Below are 20,166 nucleotides of genomic sequence, written 5' to 3'. Positions count from 1 at the left end.
GCTGTTCTTAGATGCAGGGTTTTGGGGTTTGTTGGGCTGGGGTTTGGACCCATTCTGTGGCTTTTTATGCGAGCGCTTCCGACTTGGGACTTTGGTAAAACCATCTTGAGATGGGGATTCAGAAGGATCAGAGGAGTTGGCTTTGGCATTAAGAGGGAAATCCCTGAAGAGATGCCCCAGCGCATGGCACCTTCTGCACCGAAAGGGCACATGCTCATAATCGAGAGGCTGGATCCATTCCTCGTCTCGGTGGGCAAGAGTTACTGACTCTGGTAAAGCTTCATTCAGACGAATAAAGACACATATTCTAGCGTAGGAGATATACTTACGGGATTTGGTTTCTTCTGCCGCTCTGATGTATTCTCCCACTCCGTTTCCTATGCCCTTTAGACAATCCTCTTCCCAGTATTCATCGGGAAGTGAGTACAGTCTGATCCACACTGGTGCCCAAGTGAGATCTTCCTTGTCAGGGTTGAATCTTGGCATCCAATCCCTCAGATATAGACCTGTCGAGTTGAAGAAATAAGGCCCTCCTCCCAGGATCCTGTATTTGTCCTCTAGGCAGAAAAAGATAGCGGTGAAGAAGCCCTTCGGCCCAAGCTGGAGAGTGACATCTCCCTTGGGTTTCCATTTCGCCGCGATCCAACCGTTTAATGCTCTCTCAGTCGGCCAAAACCCTATGAATTTTCCAATGAGGGCATGATCTTTCATATACTCTATTCTTCTGTCAATCTTGTCTCCTGGCAGTTCTATTCGTGGCCTTTCTTTGGCTACAGGTCGGCAAGTTGATGAAGTAACTTTCGGGCTGTTCCCTTGAGTCTCTTTTTCTTCCTGTGGATCATTGTCATTACCTTGATGCTTTTTCCCTTTGCTGAGAATATCCGGATCAACCGATCCAAAAATGACCGCTTGTTCTGGGCCTTGCAGTGTAGGGGAGGGCTCTGACGCCCCCCCTGATGAGGTACCATTGCCCTACGCTGATCCCCGGCAACTCTGTCACGCTGCAGAGATTCCTTTACAGTGCTTGAACGCGTTCCGCAGTGCTGTCGGCGCCGTCGAGGGTTTCTTCCTCAGAACCCTAGCTCCGTTCCGCTCGTGAGCAACTCGTCAAGGCTCCGGTACAAACCTTGTTAGTAGTATTATGGAAATTAGATAAATTTCAATGAGGAAGAAATGTCTTTGTGGGACTCAATCATCGAGACAAGGTAATTGGATAGTGGGCCCTAGTTACAAAGGGGGATTCAAACCATTTGATAATTGAAACAACATAAGAGAAGATGAACCATTGTAAGAGACTATTGGATATGGACCATAAAAAGGTAGTCTACAACAAGGAGATGGAATGGTTGGAGTTTTTGAATATTGAAAAAACTATGGAAGATGATCAAGGGGTCACATGTTGATTTCTAACATGCACAAATTAGAAGTATTTTCTTCACCAGATAACTACTTTTAATAATCAAATAGCATTAAATCCACATAAAAATTCATTCAAAATCATTAAGCATTTACACAAAAGAAAATATCAACCATTACACATGAAAGAGCAATAAAATATCCATGAGACAACGAGACAAGAAACACAAAGATTTTGGCCTGAGGCCAGGGAAAAACCCACCAAGGGAAAACCCTGAAAATTCTTCCTTATGTGAGAGAGAGAGAGAGAGTTACATAAGTACATCAAAAATAACAGTAGCAAGATGATAGCCAAACTAGTAACCAAGATCATGATCAAATGCCAAGACAAAAACCAAGCTCTTGAAATTTCAACCCTTCTTGAAATTTCGCCCTCATGTTCATGTTCACAACTTCGTTGGATTAGAGCCTCAATAAGAGACAGATTGATGTTTCAAAATGAGGAGGAAAGGATCCTCTATATAGACTTTTGTGGGGGTCGAATGGGTGCCTCTTAGGGCCCAACTGACTTGAATTAACATGAGGTTGACTTGAGGATTTTGGAGGGAAAATTATAAATTCAAATTCTTCCTTTATTTTTCATTGAAGGAAATGTTGACCATGGATATAATTTTCAACACTCCCTCTTAGCCAAGGACATATTTTCATTATTTTTCATCATAAGGAAAGAAAATAACATCACAATTCAATTTCAATGTTCCCTCTCAGTGAAGGGGGTATTCTTCCAGTGGTTCATAAATCTCATCTTGGTAGAACAATGATGTCTCGATCCACAATAGATGATAGGGGAGATCAATTTACCACAACCAAGTCCATGGAAATCATGTTTGACCTTAGTAAAGATCACACACACCCTATTGATCTTCAGGTCAAGCTTTATGACCTAAAAGAGTGTATTATAGATCTCATCTCAAATGTAAATGTCTCAACATAAGGAAAGTTGATAGTTGCATCATCATCTCATCTTATCTCATATCGGAAGAATGATCCACAATCGACAATAGGGAGATTGATTTACCACAACGAAGCCCACGACAGTCATAAATGACCTTAGTAAAGATCACACACACCCTATGTCCATTGACTGATCCTCACCAAACTTGATCCTTAGTGATTAAGTGGTAGAACACCTACATCCAATACTTAGGGAGATCAATTTACCTTAACCAAGTCCATGGTAGTCACGTCCGACTTTGGTAAAGATCACACACACCTAAGTCTCCTCACCCACTAGCTAGATGGGTGGCAATCCCGACAAGCTTAACCAAGTCCATGACCCTTGGTTAATAAAGACGCAAGGTGACTTGCAGGTAGGATGCATACTGGGGCATGTACTCAGCCAATTCCATGGCTCTAAGGAGTACCCTCACACCCAGGAGCCTCATTGCTCATCCCTCCTCACCAAGTCCATGGCTAGTCGAAAGACTGGGGGAGAGCATATGCTCAGTGTTCTCAATCAACAGTGTTCCCTCTCAAGGAGGGATACATTCTCCTTTGCTCCAAGCTACTCTATGAAGAGTAAGAACTTCACTCTCAGCAAAGGCTTGGTGAGAATGTCTACAACCTACTCACCAGTCGAGATGTGTTGGGGCCTCACTGCTCCTCTCTAAACCATATCTCTAGTATAGTGGTACTTGATCTCAATGATATTATACCTGTCATGGAACACTGGATTCTCTGAAAGTCGGATCCCGCTTTGATTGTCACAATATATCATGGTTGTATCAAGCACCTAATCAAACAGCTCTGCAAATAACTTATGCAACCACATTACCTCATAGCTAGCCATATGAGCTACAATATACTCTGCCTTGATTGTACTAGGAGCGAAAAATATTTGCTTCCTACTCATTCAAGAAATCATGGCAAATCCCAAGCTAAAGAATCACCTGGATGTGCTCTTCCAAATGGTAAAGACCAATTTTCATTTCTATACCTATCTAGTCTCATATTGTCACCAGAGTCGTACCTTAGTCCATGATTAATTTCAGTACCAGATCACAACATCTATACAATAACATCCAGTTATGCACCCAACTTCAGATGGGGATTCTCATAGAAGCAAACAATTCAACAAATAACAAGTGGAAACACCTTGCAAATCCATCAAATAATAAAAGGCTTCTCACATAAGAAAACATCAATCGTGGTTCAATCCAGTAGACTATAAAACGTTTGTTATAGAAGCAAACATTAGCAATTGGCTTCAAAAATCAGCTACATTTTTCAGTTACTTGCATCAAGATCGTTCATTTATCCAAACCAATACATCATCCAAAATGCATCTAGTTCAAATAGTGTCAACAATTTCTTGCATCACGTGTTCAACAAGCCAATCAAAGAATTGATCAAGTCAACATTAGAGTCTGCAAATTCTTCAAATTTTCATTAAGCAAGTATTCATGGACTCACAGACCATTATGCCGCAACCTTAGAAATTTCACTGGCCTCGTGCCATACCTTCAATCTTTCAATTCTTCAATCATATCCCTCTTACACTGGACAAAGAGGACCTCAGTGCTTGTCAAAAACATACATAAAAAAAGTCACAGGCTCTTCTTCAACATATTTGGATCAGCGTGCTTCAATCAGGTTGATCTTGAGTATTCCCTCTGAGTCCAAATACTCATCTAATCATAGATATTCTTGTCTTTGTTCTTCCATCCTACTTCATCTACTACCACAACCCTGGAAGTCTCCATTATGCACCTACATTCCTCACTAGGAGTCAATGGAAGAACAAATCCATCCAAGCAATATATATACAGAGACAAGATACTCATAATAAAACAATAATAGAAATAATCAAGAAAGTACTTATCTCTGAGAGTGTGTCAGCTCCCTCCTGACCTTAGTCTTCTTGGGTCCAGTCAATCTTGTTCAACTCATCAGAGCGTCCAAGTCCATATTATTAAAATGAGTCAATATCATCATAAGAAAAAGAGTCCACATTATCATTAAGAATTTCACATCATCATCAATAAGATGACCTTGTCTACATCATCATCAAAGATTACATGTCATTAGTGATGATAATAAATAAATAAAAATAATACAAGATACTTATCTTTTGAAAACTCCCTCTTAATCTTCTTCCTTCATGATTTCAGCCTACAAATCATACTCATCATCAAAAGTCATATCTTATAGAAACTAGGATTTATTTAAGTGGAAGCAATCAATCCATGGGCCCAACCCTAAATAGGGTTATCAATTGATTGGATAGGGTTTTAACTCCAAACGCTAATGATTAATCTTGAATTTACAAACCCTAGATGATTAATGCTTATATTCACCATTATCAGCACCCTTACATCCTCTTTCAATTTCATCATCTGCAATCCCATGTTTTAAAAAATCATACATTCATCATTCTCATTATCAAACCTATGGGTTTGATTACAAACTCTTAGGGTATTCCTGATCGAACCATTACTAAGGTTTTTAAACCACAATATACCAAAATTATGGACAGACATTCAAACATCGAACTCTAGATTCTCAAAACTTATCAAAATTTCATCCTTCAGTAATAATCTGATCTGACTTCAGGGTCATGATGTGTCAACCTTGCTCTTAACATTCCTGCAATAATTCCCAACATTTAAAGTCACCTGATTCAATCATCAATTCTTTCACTTGCAACTTGATTGTTCATTGATGAGATATTGAACCAGAGAGGAGTATTTTCCAGATAACGTTATTACGAGCTTTAGATCAATTTGGTCAACCTCTTCTAGAGTGCATCATCCTTTGTATAAAACGGATATGAATAGATTGATCAGATTTTCAGGATTTGTCCTTTATTATTTCTACCTTGCTTGCATTTGATTTCAATGTCCAATGGCTTAATATCAATGTATTACTTTCATCATTCACTCATGGTCTACCAAATTCAAATGCCACATGGTCTTCAAAATGTTTCAAGATTTGTTTAAAGTCATATAAAACACTTTAGGAGAATCATCATCAAAGTTTGCAATATACATCATCAGTTATAGGACTCTTTCAACGAAATCAAGAATCCAAAGTAATTTGAGAAGACTATTAAAATAGTCCCTTTCATTTTGAGGCTTATAGTAGAGTTTCCCATTACATGTCACTGCCTTTCAAATTGAAAATATATTCTGGGGACAAACCTTGTAGCAGACTTAGTACAACTTTCGGAGAGGCATCATAATATTTTACAGGACTTTTACTTCAAGAGATCGTAAAAAGTGATAATCAAATCTTGCTACACGATAATACAAATAATATATAACATATAGGTCAGCTTTCTTATAGAGGTTGGCTTTCATTCAGAGAGATGTCATCCTTTATGTATAGAAGAAATCTCAGTACCATAGATGGGCTCGAACTACAAGCCATAGAATTCAAGCTTCTCAGACCACACTATATACTCATGCACAGAGAAGATCATCTCTAGTAGTGCTCAAGTTTCAGTTTTATGCATCTCGGATTGCTTTTTCCAGGACAAGACTCCATACCTTTCATTGTGCCACATATTTGCATAGATTCCATAGAGCTTGCATGACACAAATTATATTAGAATGCATGAACATTACTATAGATAATTGACGTTCATATTTTCCAGTATTCGCATATAGTGACAAGGTGTAACAGACCCTTTGCATAACAAAGATAGATAGGTAAAGTGGCAACAGGGCACATTTCCACATGACTTAGGTAGCAAGATTTCACAGTGAAACAACGCAGAAAATAACAACGATCCATAGACTTATGAGCTATAGAAGATTTGTCACATAAATGTGACTTATTCACCTTTGATCTGTTGCAGGACTCGCGTACAAAGAGGTGACACAGACCTTGTTATCATCAAAAAAAACGCGTCACTCTAGTAACAAAGAAACAGACTTCGGCATTTAGACTAGTAATAGATTTTTAGAATGAAGATCAACATTCCAGAGACACGAATCATATTAAATTTGAACAAGATTACTGCCTTCGAAGCATTTCAGGACCTAGGGAATAGGCTTTACACAGGGTTTTGCATAGGAGACATGGGATAAAGGCCATAGAAATAGATGCTTGCATTGATCTTCATAATTTTCTCACTTTAGCATACGTAATATATTCAGAGTGGGAGCCTTAGATAGTTTGTATGCTTATCACAGGATAACAGAGACTCACATATCCCACATATCCCACAGAGAAAAAAAATATCGAATAAGTAATATAAGCCACATAACATGTGCATACACTTTCGCATGATAGGATACACTTTCGATGATAGGATATTGAATATCAATATGCTTGGTCTTCTTATGAAAAATTATTCATATCAATATGCTTGGTCTTTTTATGAAAATTATTCATATCAATATGTTTGGTCTTCAATATCATGCAAAGGATTTTGCATGACTCACAGAGATACATATGAACCACATAAATCACTGAACAGAACTCGCATGATTTACTAAACCTTCCACAGAGACTACAAATTTACTAAACCTTCCACAGAGACTACAAGGCTTCGCATGACATAGTTGCACTAGTTTACAAGTCCTCGGCCTTATTTCAATAAACATTTGGATCATTGAAATGAAGTGAATCTGAACCACATAAATCACTGAACAGAACTCGCATGATTTACTAAACCTTCCACAGAGACTACAAGGCTTCGCATGACATAGTTGCACTAGTTTACAAGTCCTCGGCCTTATTTCAATAAACATTTGGATCATTGAAATGAAGTGTTAGATTCAGTTGTCATGTAATTAGCAAGAGATGCCACAACTATCACAGGGTAGCTCAAATTTGCAAAGTAATTACAAATATTGCTCTTGGATCCAACCCCTCTCTGATACCATGTTGATTTCTATCATGCACAGATTAGACGTATTTTCTTCACCAAATAACTACTTTTAATGATCAAATAGCATTAACTCCACATAAAAATTCATTCAAAATCATTAAGCAGTTACATAGTGAAAAAACACACCACCAAAAGATAAATGATAGAGCAAAATTATTTAAGTATAATTCACAGAGGCTCATAATTTATCATTATCGACAGAATATATTTATACAACAAGATCTTCCAATCACTTCCTATAATATCTCAAAAATCACTCCACAAATATCTCATCAATCATTCATAAATATATCCACAAATCTCTCATCAATCACTCATAAATCTCTCCACAAATCTCTCACTAAAAAATTAACAACTTTAATAACTTCAAATGGATCATTATTCCAACATTTCTTCCCCATAATGATCATTTGGAAATATTCCAAGATCATCTCTGAAATTGTAGAACTTTTCCTTAGATAGTGTTGTGGCAAATATATCAGCTACATGTTCATATGTTCTACAATCCTCGATCTCGATCACTCGTTATTGAACCAAATCTCAAACAAAATTATACTGAATATCAATATGCTTGGTATTCTAATGAAAAATTGGATTCTTGGTTATTTGAATAGCACTTTGATTATCACATAACAACTGAGTGGGTTTCTCTTATTTCTCATGTAGATCCTCTAGAATTTTTCTGAACCAAACTGCTTCACATGTTGACGTCACTACTTCATACTATGCTTCTGTTGTGGAGAGAGAAATTGTAGGTTGCTTGTTAGTACTCCAAGCAATTGTTGTTGAACCCATGCTAAATGAATACCCTGAAGTTGATTTCCTGTCATCCATGCATCCAACCCAATCTGAATCTATATAACCAACCAACCTGAAATCTTTTGTAGACCTGTATGCCAAACCATAACCAATTGTTCCACATAGATATTTTAAAATCCTTTGTGTTGCTTTCCAATGCAATTAATTGTGTTCTACCATAAATCTTGATACCATACTGACTGAAAATGAAATATATGATCAAGTTGTAGTTAAGTAGATCAAACTTCCAACCAATTGACGATACAAAGTAACATCAACAGAATTGGAGTCATCATGTCCGTATAAATTCAACCCAATTTCCAAAGGAGTTGTCATTGGATTGCAACTCATTATTCTGAACTTCTTCAAAATGTCCCAAGTATACTTGGCTTGTGACATGAAAATACCATCTTCCTTCTGCCAAACTTAATACCCAATAAATAATGCAACTCACCAAGATCTATCATTTCAAACTCAGCAATCATATGTGACTTACATATTTGAAATAGTTCATCATTGTTCCTTGTGTGGATCAAACCATCAACATATAAGATAACTATCAGAATGTCCTATCCTGACTAAAATATATAGATATTTGGCTCAGATAAACTTTTAACTAAGCCATGATCTTGAAAATACTTATCAATTCTTGAATATCATGCGCTTGGCCCTTGCTTAAGACCATATAAGGCCTTCTTCAACTTATAAACATAATCTTCTTTTCCTGGCACTTCAAAACCCTTAGGTTTCTCTACATAAATTTATTCATCCACATAACCATTCAAAAAAGTTTATTTAACATCCATCTAAAAAATAGGCCATTTGTACTGAGCAACTAATGCAAGAATCGTCCTAATTGTATCCAGCTTTTCCATTGGAGCAAATGTCTCAGTGTAATCAATGCCTTATTTATGTGCATATCCCTTTACAACTAAACGAGCCTTATACTTATCAATTGTGCCATCATATTTATACTTGGTTTTATAAATCCACTTAGTGCCAATTACATCTTTTCTTTTTGGTAATTTGACCAAGTCCCATGTATCATTTTTCACCAAGGCATTCAATTTTGCTTCCATAGCTTCATTCCATTCTTTCTTTCTTGATGCTTCTGCATAATCTTGTGGTTCATCCATTTTCATTATATGTCCCATAAGTGCATAATTCGCTAGAGAAATTTGATATCTAGTAACCCTTCTTTCAAAATTTGTATCCAACATACTACTTTTTGAATGACCCCTTTCAAGCCACGTAGGCTTCTTAACTTCATCCATCTTTACTAACTTGGAATTTGATTCATCGCCAATATTCACTATATCTTTATTCAAACTGTACATGTTATGACCGATAGATTCCCTGCTCATCAAACGAAACATCTTTTTATTATCACCTTCTTTGCTTCAGGATCAAACAACCTATAACTTCTTGTTTCAGTATTGTAGCCAATAAAGATGCACTTCACACTCTTATCATCCAATTTCTTCCTCTTTTCCTTAGGAATGTGTGCATATGCAATACAACCAAAAACTTTCATATGTGAAACACTTTGTTTGTATCCTGACCACGCTTCTTCTGGAGTCAAATTCAACATTGCTTTCTTAGAACATTGGTTAAGAGTTTATACTATTTTGTATATTGCTTCAACCCAGAACTCATTTCCAAGAGACTTAGTTTTTAACATGCTCCTAGCCATTTCAACTATGGTCCTATTTTTCCTCTCTGCAACACCAATTTGTTGAGGAGAGTATGAATTGGTAAAATCTCGCTTTATTTCATTCTTCCTACAATAACTCAAAAATTCATTTGACTTGTATTCTCCCACATTATTTGTTCTTAGTGTAAGAATTTTCAGACCACTTTGCTTTTCAACTAAAGCCTTAAACTCAAGGAAATGAGAGAATACTTCAGACTTCTCTTGCAAAAAATACACCCAAGCCTTCTTGGAATAATCATCAATGAAAGTGAGAAAATAATCTACCTTTCCAAAAGACACGGTCTCCATTGGACCACACAAATATGAATACACCAATTTTAGACGTTCTCTAGCCTTTCATGTTCTATTTGGGAAACTTTCCCTATGTTGTTTCCCAAAAATACACCCTTCACATACATTATCATCCAACTTAATATAAGGAAGACCATTCACCATGTTTTTCTTTCTCGGCAGCGTCAAACTCTGAAAATTCAAATGTCCCATCCTTAAGTGCCAAAGCTTACTATTTTCTTCTTATGTTGCTTTCAAACTCTGTGAATTATTTGAATCAAAATAGAGCTTGAAAAAATTTTCTTCAGTCATTTCACCTCTTGCTACAACTACATTTTGATTCAACTTATCCATGATTAAACACTATTTATAATCAAACACGAACTTGTATTTTTGCTCCATCATCTGTCCTATAGAAAGTAGGTTCTTCTTTAATGTTGGTGTCAACAAAGTGTCCTCAATTAACATCTTTCCATGCAATGTTGGTATTGCAGCTATGTCTTTCCCTTTCACTTCAGAAACATTATCATCACCAAATATGAATTTGCCAGAATAATTCTCATTAATTTTGGTAAACAACTCCGCTTAAGATGTCATATGAGTTGAACATCCCAAATCAATATACCATTCTTCACTTTCTTTATTATGTGTCATCAAACTTGAAATGAATAACTTCTCATTTCTAGTTTCTTCAACCACTGTATTGGCACCCTTACGCTCCATATCTCGCATTTTTACATAACAATCTCTTTCAAGATGGCCAAATTTTTAGCAATAATAACATTGCGGTCCTCCACCTCTTCCTCCATTTATGCCTCCATCTCTTCCTTGTCCTCTTCCACGAGATCCATCTTTGCATCTTCCTTTGAACTGGTTTGTATTCCTTCCTCTACCTCTCGAAGGAGATGCATTCCTTGTGAACTTTGTTGATTTCTATTTTGATTATGTTTCTAATATTGACCTCTGCTCCTTCCTCTTTCTCTATGATTTGAAGAAAAAGCATGTTTTGCGTGATCAGATAGTTGATTTTCCTCAACAGTGAATAAGAATCCACTTAATTCATCAATTTTCATTGTATTTAAGTCTTTGGAGACCATAATACTGGTAGTGACCATTTGAAACTTAGGAAGAACACTTCTTAAAATTTTCTCAATTAGCCTTCTTTCTATAACAGCTTCACCTAATGACCTCATTTGGTTAACAAGATCTTGCATTTTTTGTGATGTAATCATGAATAGATTCGTTAGTTTGCATATGGGCATTTTCAAAATTCCTCTGTAATGTATGCAATTTAGCTACAACCACACCTTCATATGTATTCTTTAAGATATCCCGTGCTTTTTTGGATGATACTACACCACTGATCCTTGGAAATATAGATTCTTCAACAACACTTCCTATAAGTGAAAGTGCTTCATTATCTTTCTTAATAAGTTACTTAAAAGATTTATTTTCATCATCACTTAATGCTTTGAATTCATCAGGAGAAGGCATGGCGTATCCACCAGTTACAAGTTCCCAAAAATATTTAGTGATGAATATAGGTTGCGTGTGTTTGCTCCAATAAAAATAGTTTGTGTCAACATGTTTAGGCAATACAATATTGCTTGTCGCCATGTGATGCAGGAGCATGAGGCTTGAAGACAAAAGACTTCAAATTTTATTCCAAAAATACAAAAAAAGTTTACAAGCAAAGGAGTGGGATCCTTTAGTTGTCACTTTACAAAGCTTTCTAGATAGGATTTGAGCTAGAATTCAGGGATTTGAATTATCTTGTAATTAATTCAAGTCTTTAGGCTTAGTTGAGATTCTTGAGGAGAATATCATGCAGATTAGATATTATCTAGGATTAGGCAGATTCGATCCATTGATTTAGGATCTGATTGTTGTATGTACAGGTACTTATGTAAGTTTTGAATTAGTAGAATGGGATTTTGGTTGTGGAGGATTGGAATGTAAAATTTGGAATCTCTCTGTATCTCTGTGAATATTGTGCATGAATGGTCAAATCCCGAAGGGTTTAATTTCCTTCGAAATATTTCTGAGTTTTGTTGATTTCTAGTTTGGCCCCTTTAGAATTAGATTTTATATAATCTTGTGTTGTCGCATCTAAATATTCACTCACTATGCATTGAAATAACCTGGATGTACTCGAAATCACAAAATATAATTTAGAGACAGACTAAACTTGGCGGAAGTGCTAAGTTTTGGTAGAACGAGGAAACCCTGACAAATTCGTGAGAAACCCAAGAGAAGATCTGAATCGTCTGATCGACAGATCCAATAGATCTAATGGTCATCGCATGCCAACAAGCACAGACGTTAATTAGAATAGAAGAGCGGTCTTCATAGGTGTAAGCAGTATCTTGCGCAGTCTCAAAGTGGTAAATGGTATTTTGCAAATTCACGCGATTAACCTGAGAGGTTGACACGTCGCACGGGAAAACCACTTTTCTCGTGTGCTCTCGACTTGTTATGCATCGTGCAAGATTTCATGCAAGATTACGTGATAGTTGTTGGATCAAGCGGGATTGATCGACGGTGGAGATCGGCCAAACTAGTTGGCGAGCGGGTGACGTGATAGCCATTCAATTAGAGAGGTCAGATCTGACGGTAATTGTGTCGGAAGATGCTTGTGAGTTAATTTAAATTTCGGACGCGATAAGGTTAGGAACTAGGGTTTTAATTCCTTTTGGTTCCGTGGAAATTTGAAGGTTTTCCATATACCGGGTATAAATTAAATAGTTCTGCAATTTTAGCATAATAACTAAATTTGGAGGTTGATGACTAATACTCCAGAGGAAAACCGAGAAGAAGTTCCACCCAAACTTGAAGGAATAGTTTCTCATTTTGAACGATTATCCTTAACACCTGCAACCAGCCCACCACCATGAGGAATGAGAATTAGAGAATTACATGAGAGAAAGTGCACAATGAACACGATGTGTCTCACTTCAACCCGGGACAAGAACCAATGTCCCAAAAAATTGGGACTCAACTACCACCACAAAATATCTTTCTTATTAATGTTTGAGTACAATGAAGAGCTAAGAAGCTCAATTCTGTCAAAAATTGAACAAGACTCCTTTAAAACTTCCTCTTTTAATACATTTTCTCAATGAGTACAATATCTCTTAATGAAAGAGAAAAAACTTACAATAAAAATATATTTTCCCACATTTACACTTCAACCAACATAAAAGAAAATGCATTTGAAAGATTCCTACCATATAAAATAATTTCCCTTCAAAACACTCCATTGATTATCTCTCCTCTTTAAATATATTAAAAATTTTAAAAAAGGAAAATTCTTACTCCACTTTTTTCATTTCACTCCAATTTTTCCACTTCACTTTTTCACTTTTTAAAATCAAGAAAGTAAAATTATTCACATACAACATAAGAATTTCACCTGCACCACCATCCATGTTCAATGAAAGGCACAAACTTTTCATATTTTTAAACTTCATACCAGTTATTTTTTAAATTTCATGCCGCACATGAAAAAGGTCCACGGTGAAAGTAACTTTTAATATTTAAACTTTCTTACTCTGCATTTTTCAATGCAGATTTATCCAACACTTATGCTATGTATTTTCAATGTGGGTCTCATTGATGGGCTGGACAGACTTCAGCGCTTCAAAAGCTCTGTCAAATTCTCACACACTCTACGATTGTTGCATGCTCGTTAACCACAGATATTTTTGTTTGGAATAGGGAATATATGTTTTGTTTTCTTCATTTAAAAAAAAAAAAAAATGAAGAACGTGCACACAAGTTAGCCAACATAATCTTCACATGATTTCACACAACCTACAAGTCTCCACAATGTCTGCAATATGGTTGAAATTGATCAGCAATAAATACTTTGGATTTTTTTTAAATCATAACACTAAAAAATAAATAAATTGTAGTGGTTGGCATAAATAAAATTGCATATCAGCATCCATAGGGTCTTGGTGCTCTGTTAAGGCAATCCTTGATGTGAAGTCACTGATTCAATTCCCCACCCCAATTGGGGTGATATATTCGACACGATGAAGATGTAGTCCCACCAAGCTTACAAAAAAAAATTGCATATCAGCCATTAATCTTTTGGAGGAATGTCTCACTGCTTCTACGGCTCCATAGTTGGCTCCATGCAAATTTGTTCTTCACACACATCAATTATGCAACACAACAACACACACCAAGCTCGGATATCAAATGAAAAAGAACACCAAAAAAAGACAAATGATAGAGAAAAATTATTTAAATATAATGCACACACGCTCAAAAAATTTCATTATCAATAACATATATTTATACAAGAGGATCTCTCATCAATCATTCATAAATCTCTCCACAATCTCTCACTAAAAATTAACAAAAATAACTTCAAATGGATCATTATTCCAACATAGAAGAAAATATCAACCATTACACATGAAAGAGTAATAAAATAGCTATGATACAATGAGACAAAAGACACGGAGATTTAGGCCTGAGGCCAAGACAAAACCCACAAGGGGAAAACCTAGAAAATTCTTCCTTATGAGAGAGAGAGTGTGTGTGTTCAAGTTACATTAGTACATCAGAATTAGCAATAGCAAGATGATAGCCAAACCAGTAACCAAGATCATGATCAAATGCCAAAACAAACCAAACTCCTGAAATTTCAGCCCTTCTTGAAATTTCGCCCCTTCCTGAAATTTTGACCTCCTCTTCCTCTTCCCAACTTCGCTGGATCAGAGCACAATAAGAGATAGATTGGTGTTTCAAAATGAGGAAAGGCTCCTTTATATAGTGATGCAGAATCATGAGGCTTGAAGACAAAAGGCTTCGTTTTATTCCAAAAATCCAAAAAAATATTATAAGCAAAGGAGTGGGATCCTTTAGTTGTCAATTTATAAAGTTTTCTAAATAGGATTTGAGCTAGAATATAGGTATTTGAATGATTTTGTAATTACTCCAAGTAGTTCAAACTTAGTTGAGATTCTCAAGGATAATATCAAGCAGCTTAGGTATTTATCTAGGATTAGATAGATTCGATCCATTGATTGAGGATCGGAATGTTGGATGTAAATTATTTATGTAAGTTTTGAACTATAGTAAGAGAATTTGGCTGGATTTGGCTATGGAGTATTAGACTGTAAAAGAATTGAAATATCTTTGTATCTCTATGTATTATATTCATGAAAGGTTAAACCCCGGAGGTTGAATTCCTTCGAAATATCTCTGTGTATTGTTGAATTCCAGTTTAGCCATGTAAAATTAGAGTTCTTTATGATCTGGGGTTATCATGTTTAATTCCTCATTCACTGTGTATTAAGTTAAATCGAATGTGTTCAAACCACAGAGATTTAGTTAGCTAAGCTCTGAATTCCATAGAGAAATGCTAAACCTGGCGGAAGCGCTAAAATCATAGTGAAAGGAGAAAAGTCTGATAAATTCGCGAGGGAAACTGAAGAAGCCCAGAACTGTCAGATCGACAGAACCGTTAGATCTACGGTAGTCACGTGCAAACAAACACCCAAGTTAAACAGAGGAGCAAAGCGGTCTTCATAGGCAAAAGTTGTTTTCGCGCGGGCTCAAGGAGGTAAGTGGTATTTTGGGATAGTCACACGATTTCATTTAGCAGTTGATACGTAGCACGAAGAAACTGCTTTTCTCGCATGCTCTCGGCTTGATAAACATTGGAAAAAATTCCTCGTGATATTAAGCGTCAACCATTGGATTAAGCGGGCGTGATCAACGATGGAGGATCACTGACTAGTTTGCGAGCGGGGAAAGCGCCAACCGTCGGATTGTAGAAAGAGGATCGACGGTGGAGAATTAACATGATAAAGATTGGGAGAAAGGTGGATGCGAGAAGTTTATGAACAGCAGTTTGTTTTCCTTTCGATTCTGTGGTAAGTGAAGTTCTGCTAATTTTCAGGTAATTTTAGCAATTCTGTTGTTTTAGTAGAATATCTAAGTTTGGAGGCGGATGACTGAAACTGAAAAGGAAATTGAAGAAGAACTTCCACTTGCGCTTGAGGAAATCGTTTCTGGATTTGAACGATTATCCCTTACACCTGCAACCAGACCACCATTTGTGGTATCAGAGCAGCCTACTAACACTGAACATGATCTCAAGGATCAGAAAAACAAATCCAACATGGTTTTCAGAGTTGGAAGAAGAGGTGGTGGTCGAAGAAGAGGAAGACCAGTTGCAAATGCTGAAGTATTAGAAGCTATGCAACAGATGCAAGCTAGACTAGAAGCAATGGAAATGGCAAGAGATGAAGACGTTGGAGATGTCAGTGAGCCTGAAGTTGGAGCTGCAGAACAAGAGGAACCTGCAGATGTAACTCCTGAAATGAGATTCTTTAAATTAGTATTGAGATCCACATCTAAACCTAGACTTGAAGTTTCAATTTATACAGGAAGTTTAAGCCTTGAGGAGTTGATAGATTGGATTAATGACATGGAGAAATTCTTTGATTATGAAGAAACAGAAGAAGGAAAGAAAGTGAAGTTTGTTGTCACAAAATTGAAAGGACATGTAGCACTTTGGTTGGATGGAGTGCAGGAAGAAAGACGAAGACTTGGTAAACAGGCAATTAAAAATTGGAACAGGATGGTAGCAAAGTTGAAAGGTAAGTTTTTGCCAAGTGATTATCAGCAGACATTATTTAGACAGATGTCGAATCTTAGACAGAGGTCTATGGCAGTAAAGGAATACATAGAGGAATTCTACAAAGTGAGCATAAGAGCAGGACAAATCCAAGATATAGATGAGAAGGTTGCAAGAGATTCAAGATGAGATAAGTGTATTGTCTCCAAAAACAGTAGAAGAGGCTTATCAGATGGTATTGAAGGCTGAAAAAAACTCATCAGGAAGAAATCTTCCAGAAATAGAGGTACTTTCCGAGGAAGGGGAAGTCAAGGTGGTAGAGGAAGGTCTACAGAACCTAGAGATGGAGCTAGCAGTAGCTCAAGTCAGCATGCACCCACAGGAGGTGATGCAAGTGGCAGAGGGAGTTTTTCCAGAGGAAGAGGAGGCAGAGGTAGAGGAAGAGAGATGTTACAGATGTAACAAGCCAAGACGCAGAGCCTATGAGTGCCTAGAAAACATAGGAATAAGTCAAAGAAATGCAATTGTTGCTAAGACTGAAGAGGAGTAGCAAAGGTAATAGAAGAAGAAAATGTACCAGAGAAAAGGGAATCTTTGGTAGTTAACAAAGTTTTGTTAAAGCCAGCTAAGGAAATTGTTGAACCAGCACAGAGAAAGACCTTGTTCAGGACTGTGTGCAAGGTTCAAGGGAAATGTTGTCAGATGATAATTGATAGTGGTAATACAGATAATTTGGTCTCTACAGAAGTGGTGGAGAAGTTAATTTTGAAGACAAAGAAACACCCAACACCTTACAAAGTGTCATGGCTTCAAAAGGGATATCAGTGGATAGTGAATTAGCAGTGTGAAGTGGAGTTGCAGTTGGGCAAATACAGAGACAAAATTATGTGTGATGTGATGCCTATGGATGTGTGTCACATATTGCTGGGAAGACCTTGGCAGTATGACAAAGGAGTTATGCATGATGGAAAGAGGAACACATACAAATATAGTAAAGATGGTGCCAATCATACATTGCTGCCTATGGAAGAAGATGATGCATCAAGGAAACCTGATCCAAAGACCTTATTGTTGAATGGAAAGGAGTACTTGAAGCAGATTGAAGAGGATGGGGTAAATTTTGCATTGATTTGCAAACCCAAGGTAATAATTACTTTCACAAAAAAATTTGATTTTCCAATTGAAATTCAAGAGATGTTGGACAGTTATTGTGATATCATTGTAGATGATTTGGTTGATGAGTTACCACCTATTAGAAAAATCGGTCATCATATAGATTTGATTCCAGAAGCAAATCTACCTAATAAAGCAGCTTACAAGATGACTCCCACAGAGAATGAAGAAATCAGGGAACAGATTCAGGAACTGTTAGACAAGGGACTAATTAGAGAGAGTTTGAGTCCTTGTGTAGTGCCAACGGTGTTGAGCCCAAAGAAAGATGGAGGCTGGAGAATGTGCATTGATTCAAGAGCAATCAACAAGATAACAATCAGGTACAGATTTCCTTTACCTAGAATTGAAGATTTGATGGATTGTTTGAGTGGAGCAAAATATTTTACAAAGTTATATTTAAAAAGTGGTTATCATCAAATCAAAATTAGAGAAGGGGATGAGTGGAAAATTGCTTTTAAGACAAATGAAGGATTGTATGAATGGATGATAATGCATTTTGGGTTGTCAAATGTTCCTAGTACATTTATGAGGCTCGTGAATAAAGTTTTGAAAGAATTTATTGGCAAATTTGTAATAGTATATCTGGATGATATATTAGTTTACAACGGATCTAAAAAGGAACATGTGAGACATCTGAATTATGTCTTGCAGAGGCTACAACAAGAGAAGTTACTGTTGAATTTAAAGAAATGTTCATTCATGAAGGAAGAGTTGGTATATTTTGGTTTTGTTGTTTCTGCTGATGGGTTAAAGATAGATCCAGAGAAGATCAAGGCAATCATAGAGTGGCCTTCACCAAAAAGTGTCTTTGAGGTAAGAAGTTTTCACGGTCTTTCTAGTTTTTATAGGAAATTCATAAGGAATTTTAGTAAGATCAATGCTTCTATTATTGACACTATAAAGAAGGACAAACAACCATTTAAATGGATTGCTAAAGCAAAAAAGAACTTCTAATTGTTGAAGAGAAAGATTACTGAGAAACCTATTTTGATTTTGCCTTATTTTAATAAACCTTTTCAAGTGAAGTGTGATGCCAGTGGAGAAGCCATTGGAGCTGTTTTAAGTCAAGAGGACGGACCTGTAGCTTATTTCAGTGAAACATTGAATGAGTCAAAGAAGAAATATTCTTCTTATGACAAGGAGCTTTTATGCAGTGGTGCAGTCTTTGAAGAAGTGGAGACATTACTTGATGTCTAAGGAGTTCATACTTTATTCAGATAATCGTGCATTGCAGTACATTATGCAACAACCAAAGCTTAATCAGAAACATGCAAAATGGGTAGAGTATCTTCAAAGTTTTAATTTTGTGTTGAAACATATAACTGGTCAATCAAATAAAGTAGCAGATGCCTCAAGTATAAAAAGCATTTTAGTTCAAGAAAGTCAAATTCAAGTGTTGGGTTTTGATTTTCTTAAGGAATTATATGAGAAAGATTTAGATTTTAAAGAGGCATTTGAAGCTTGTAAGAATCCTGTTTTGCTAGACAAAAGTAAGTGGTTGGATCATTTCTTACAAGGACTGTTGTTTAAAAGAAATCAGTAGTGCATACCAAATTGTTCTATGAGAGAAAATTTAATCAAAGGAAAACATAATGGTGGACTTGGAGGACATTTTGGTGCAGACAAGACTTATGAGCAGTTGAACCGGTTTTATTTCTGCTCGAGGATGAGATCTGAAGTAGAAAAGTATGTGAAGAAATGTAAAGTCTGTCAGTATGCAAAAGGAAGGAGCCAGAACACATGTTTGTATGTTCTATTACCTATTCCAGATAGACCTTAGGATATGGTAAGTATGGACTTTGTTTTGGGTTTACCAAAAACTCAAAGGGGACATGATTCAATTTATGTAGTAATTGACAGATTTTCAAAAATGGCACATTTTATTCCATGTTATAAAACTAGTGATGCTACTCATATTGCAAATTTGTTTTTTAAAGAAATTGTAAGGTTACATGGGTTACCTAAGAGTATTGTTTCAGACAGAGACACCAGATTTGTTGGTCATTTATGGAGGACCTTGTGGAAGAAACTTGGTACCAAACTGAGTTTCAGTTTTGCTTATAATCCTTAGACTGATGGGCATACTGAAGTTGTAAACAGAAGCTTGAGTAATCTTCTGAGAAGTCTTGCAGGTGAACATCCAAAACAGTGGGATCAAATGTTAACACAGGCTGAATATGCTTATAATGATTCTCCTCACAAGAGTACAGGGCAGAGTCCATTCCATATAGTTTATGGAATGCACCCAAGAGGAGCGTCTGAATTAAGAGATTTGGGTAAAGCTGAAATGAGGAGTGCTCAAGGAGAAGATTTTGCTTCAGAGATTCAAGCAATACATGAACAGGTAAAACAGTAGTTATA

The 20,166-nt window shown here is 36.5% G+C and overlaps 1 protein-coding gene across 1 annotated transcript in view; it reads right to left on the bottom strand.

Annotated features, from left to right (window-relative positions):
* Positions 1-13,852: 13,852 nt before the first annotated feature.
* The window catches only part of LOC149153244 (uncharacterized), a 205,991-nt gene continuing 199,677 nt past the window's right edge, over positions 13,853-20,166 (bottom strand). Inside the window, exon 5 of the mRNA XM_089440114.1 lies at positions 13,853-14,186. Within this exon, the coding sequence (XP_089296240.1) occupies positions 14,115-14,186 (72 nt within the window). The 3' untranslated portion in view covers positions 13,853-14,114. The remainder of the gene's footprint in view (positions 14,187-20,166) is intronic.

Source organism: Pinus tabuliformis, chromosome 9 (assembly GCF_031772625.1).
Source record: "Pinus tabuliformis cultivar Carrire ecotype Pingquan chromosome 9, CPIR1, whole genome shotgun sequence".
Classification (NCBI taxonomy): domain Eukaryota; kingdom Viridiplantae; phylum Streptophyta; class Pinopsida; order Pinales; family Pinaceae; genus Pinus; species Pinus tabuliformis.
Note: the sequence above shows the minus strand (reverse complement) of the source record. Positions and strands in the feature narration are given on the sequence as shown.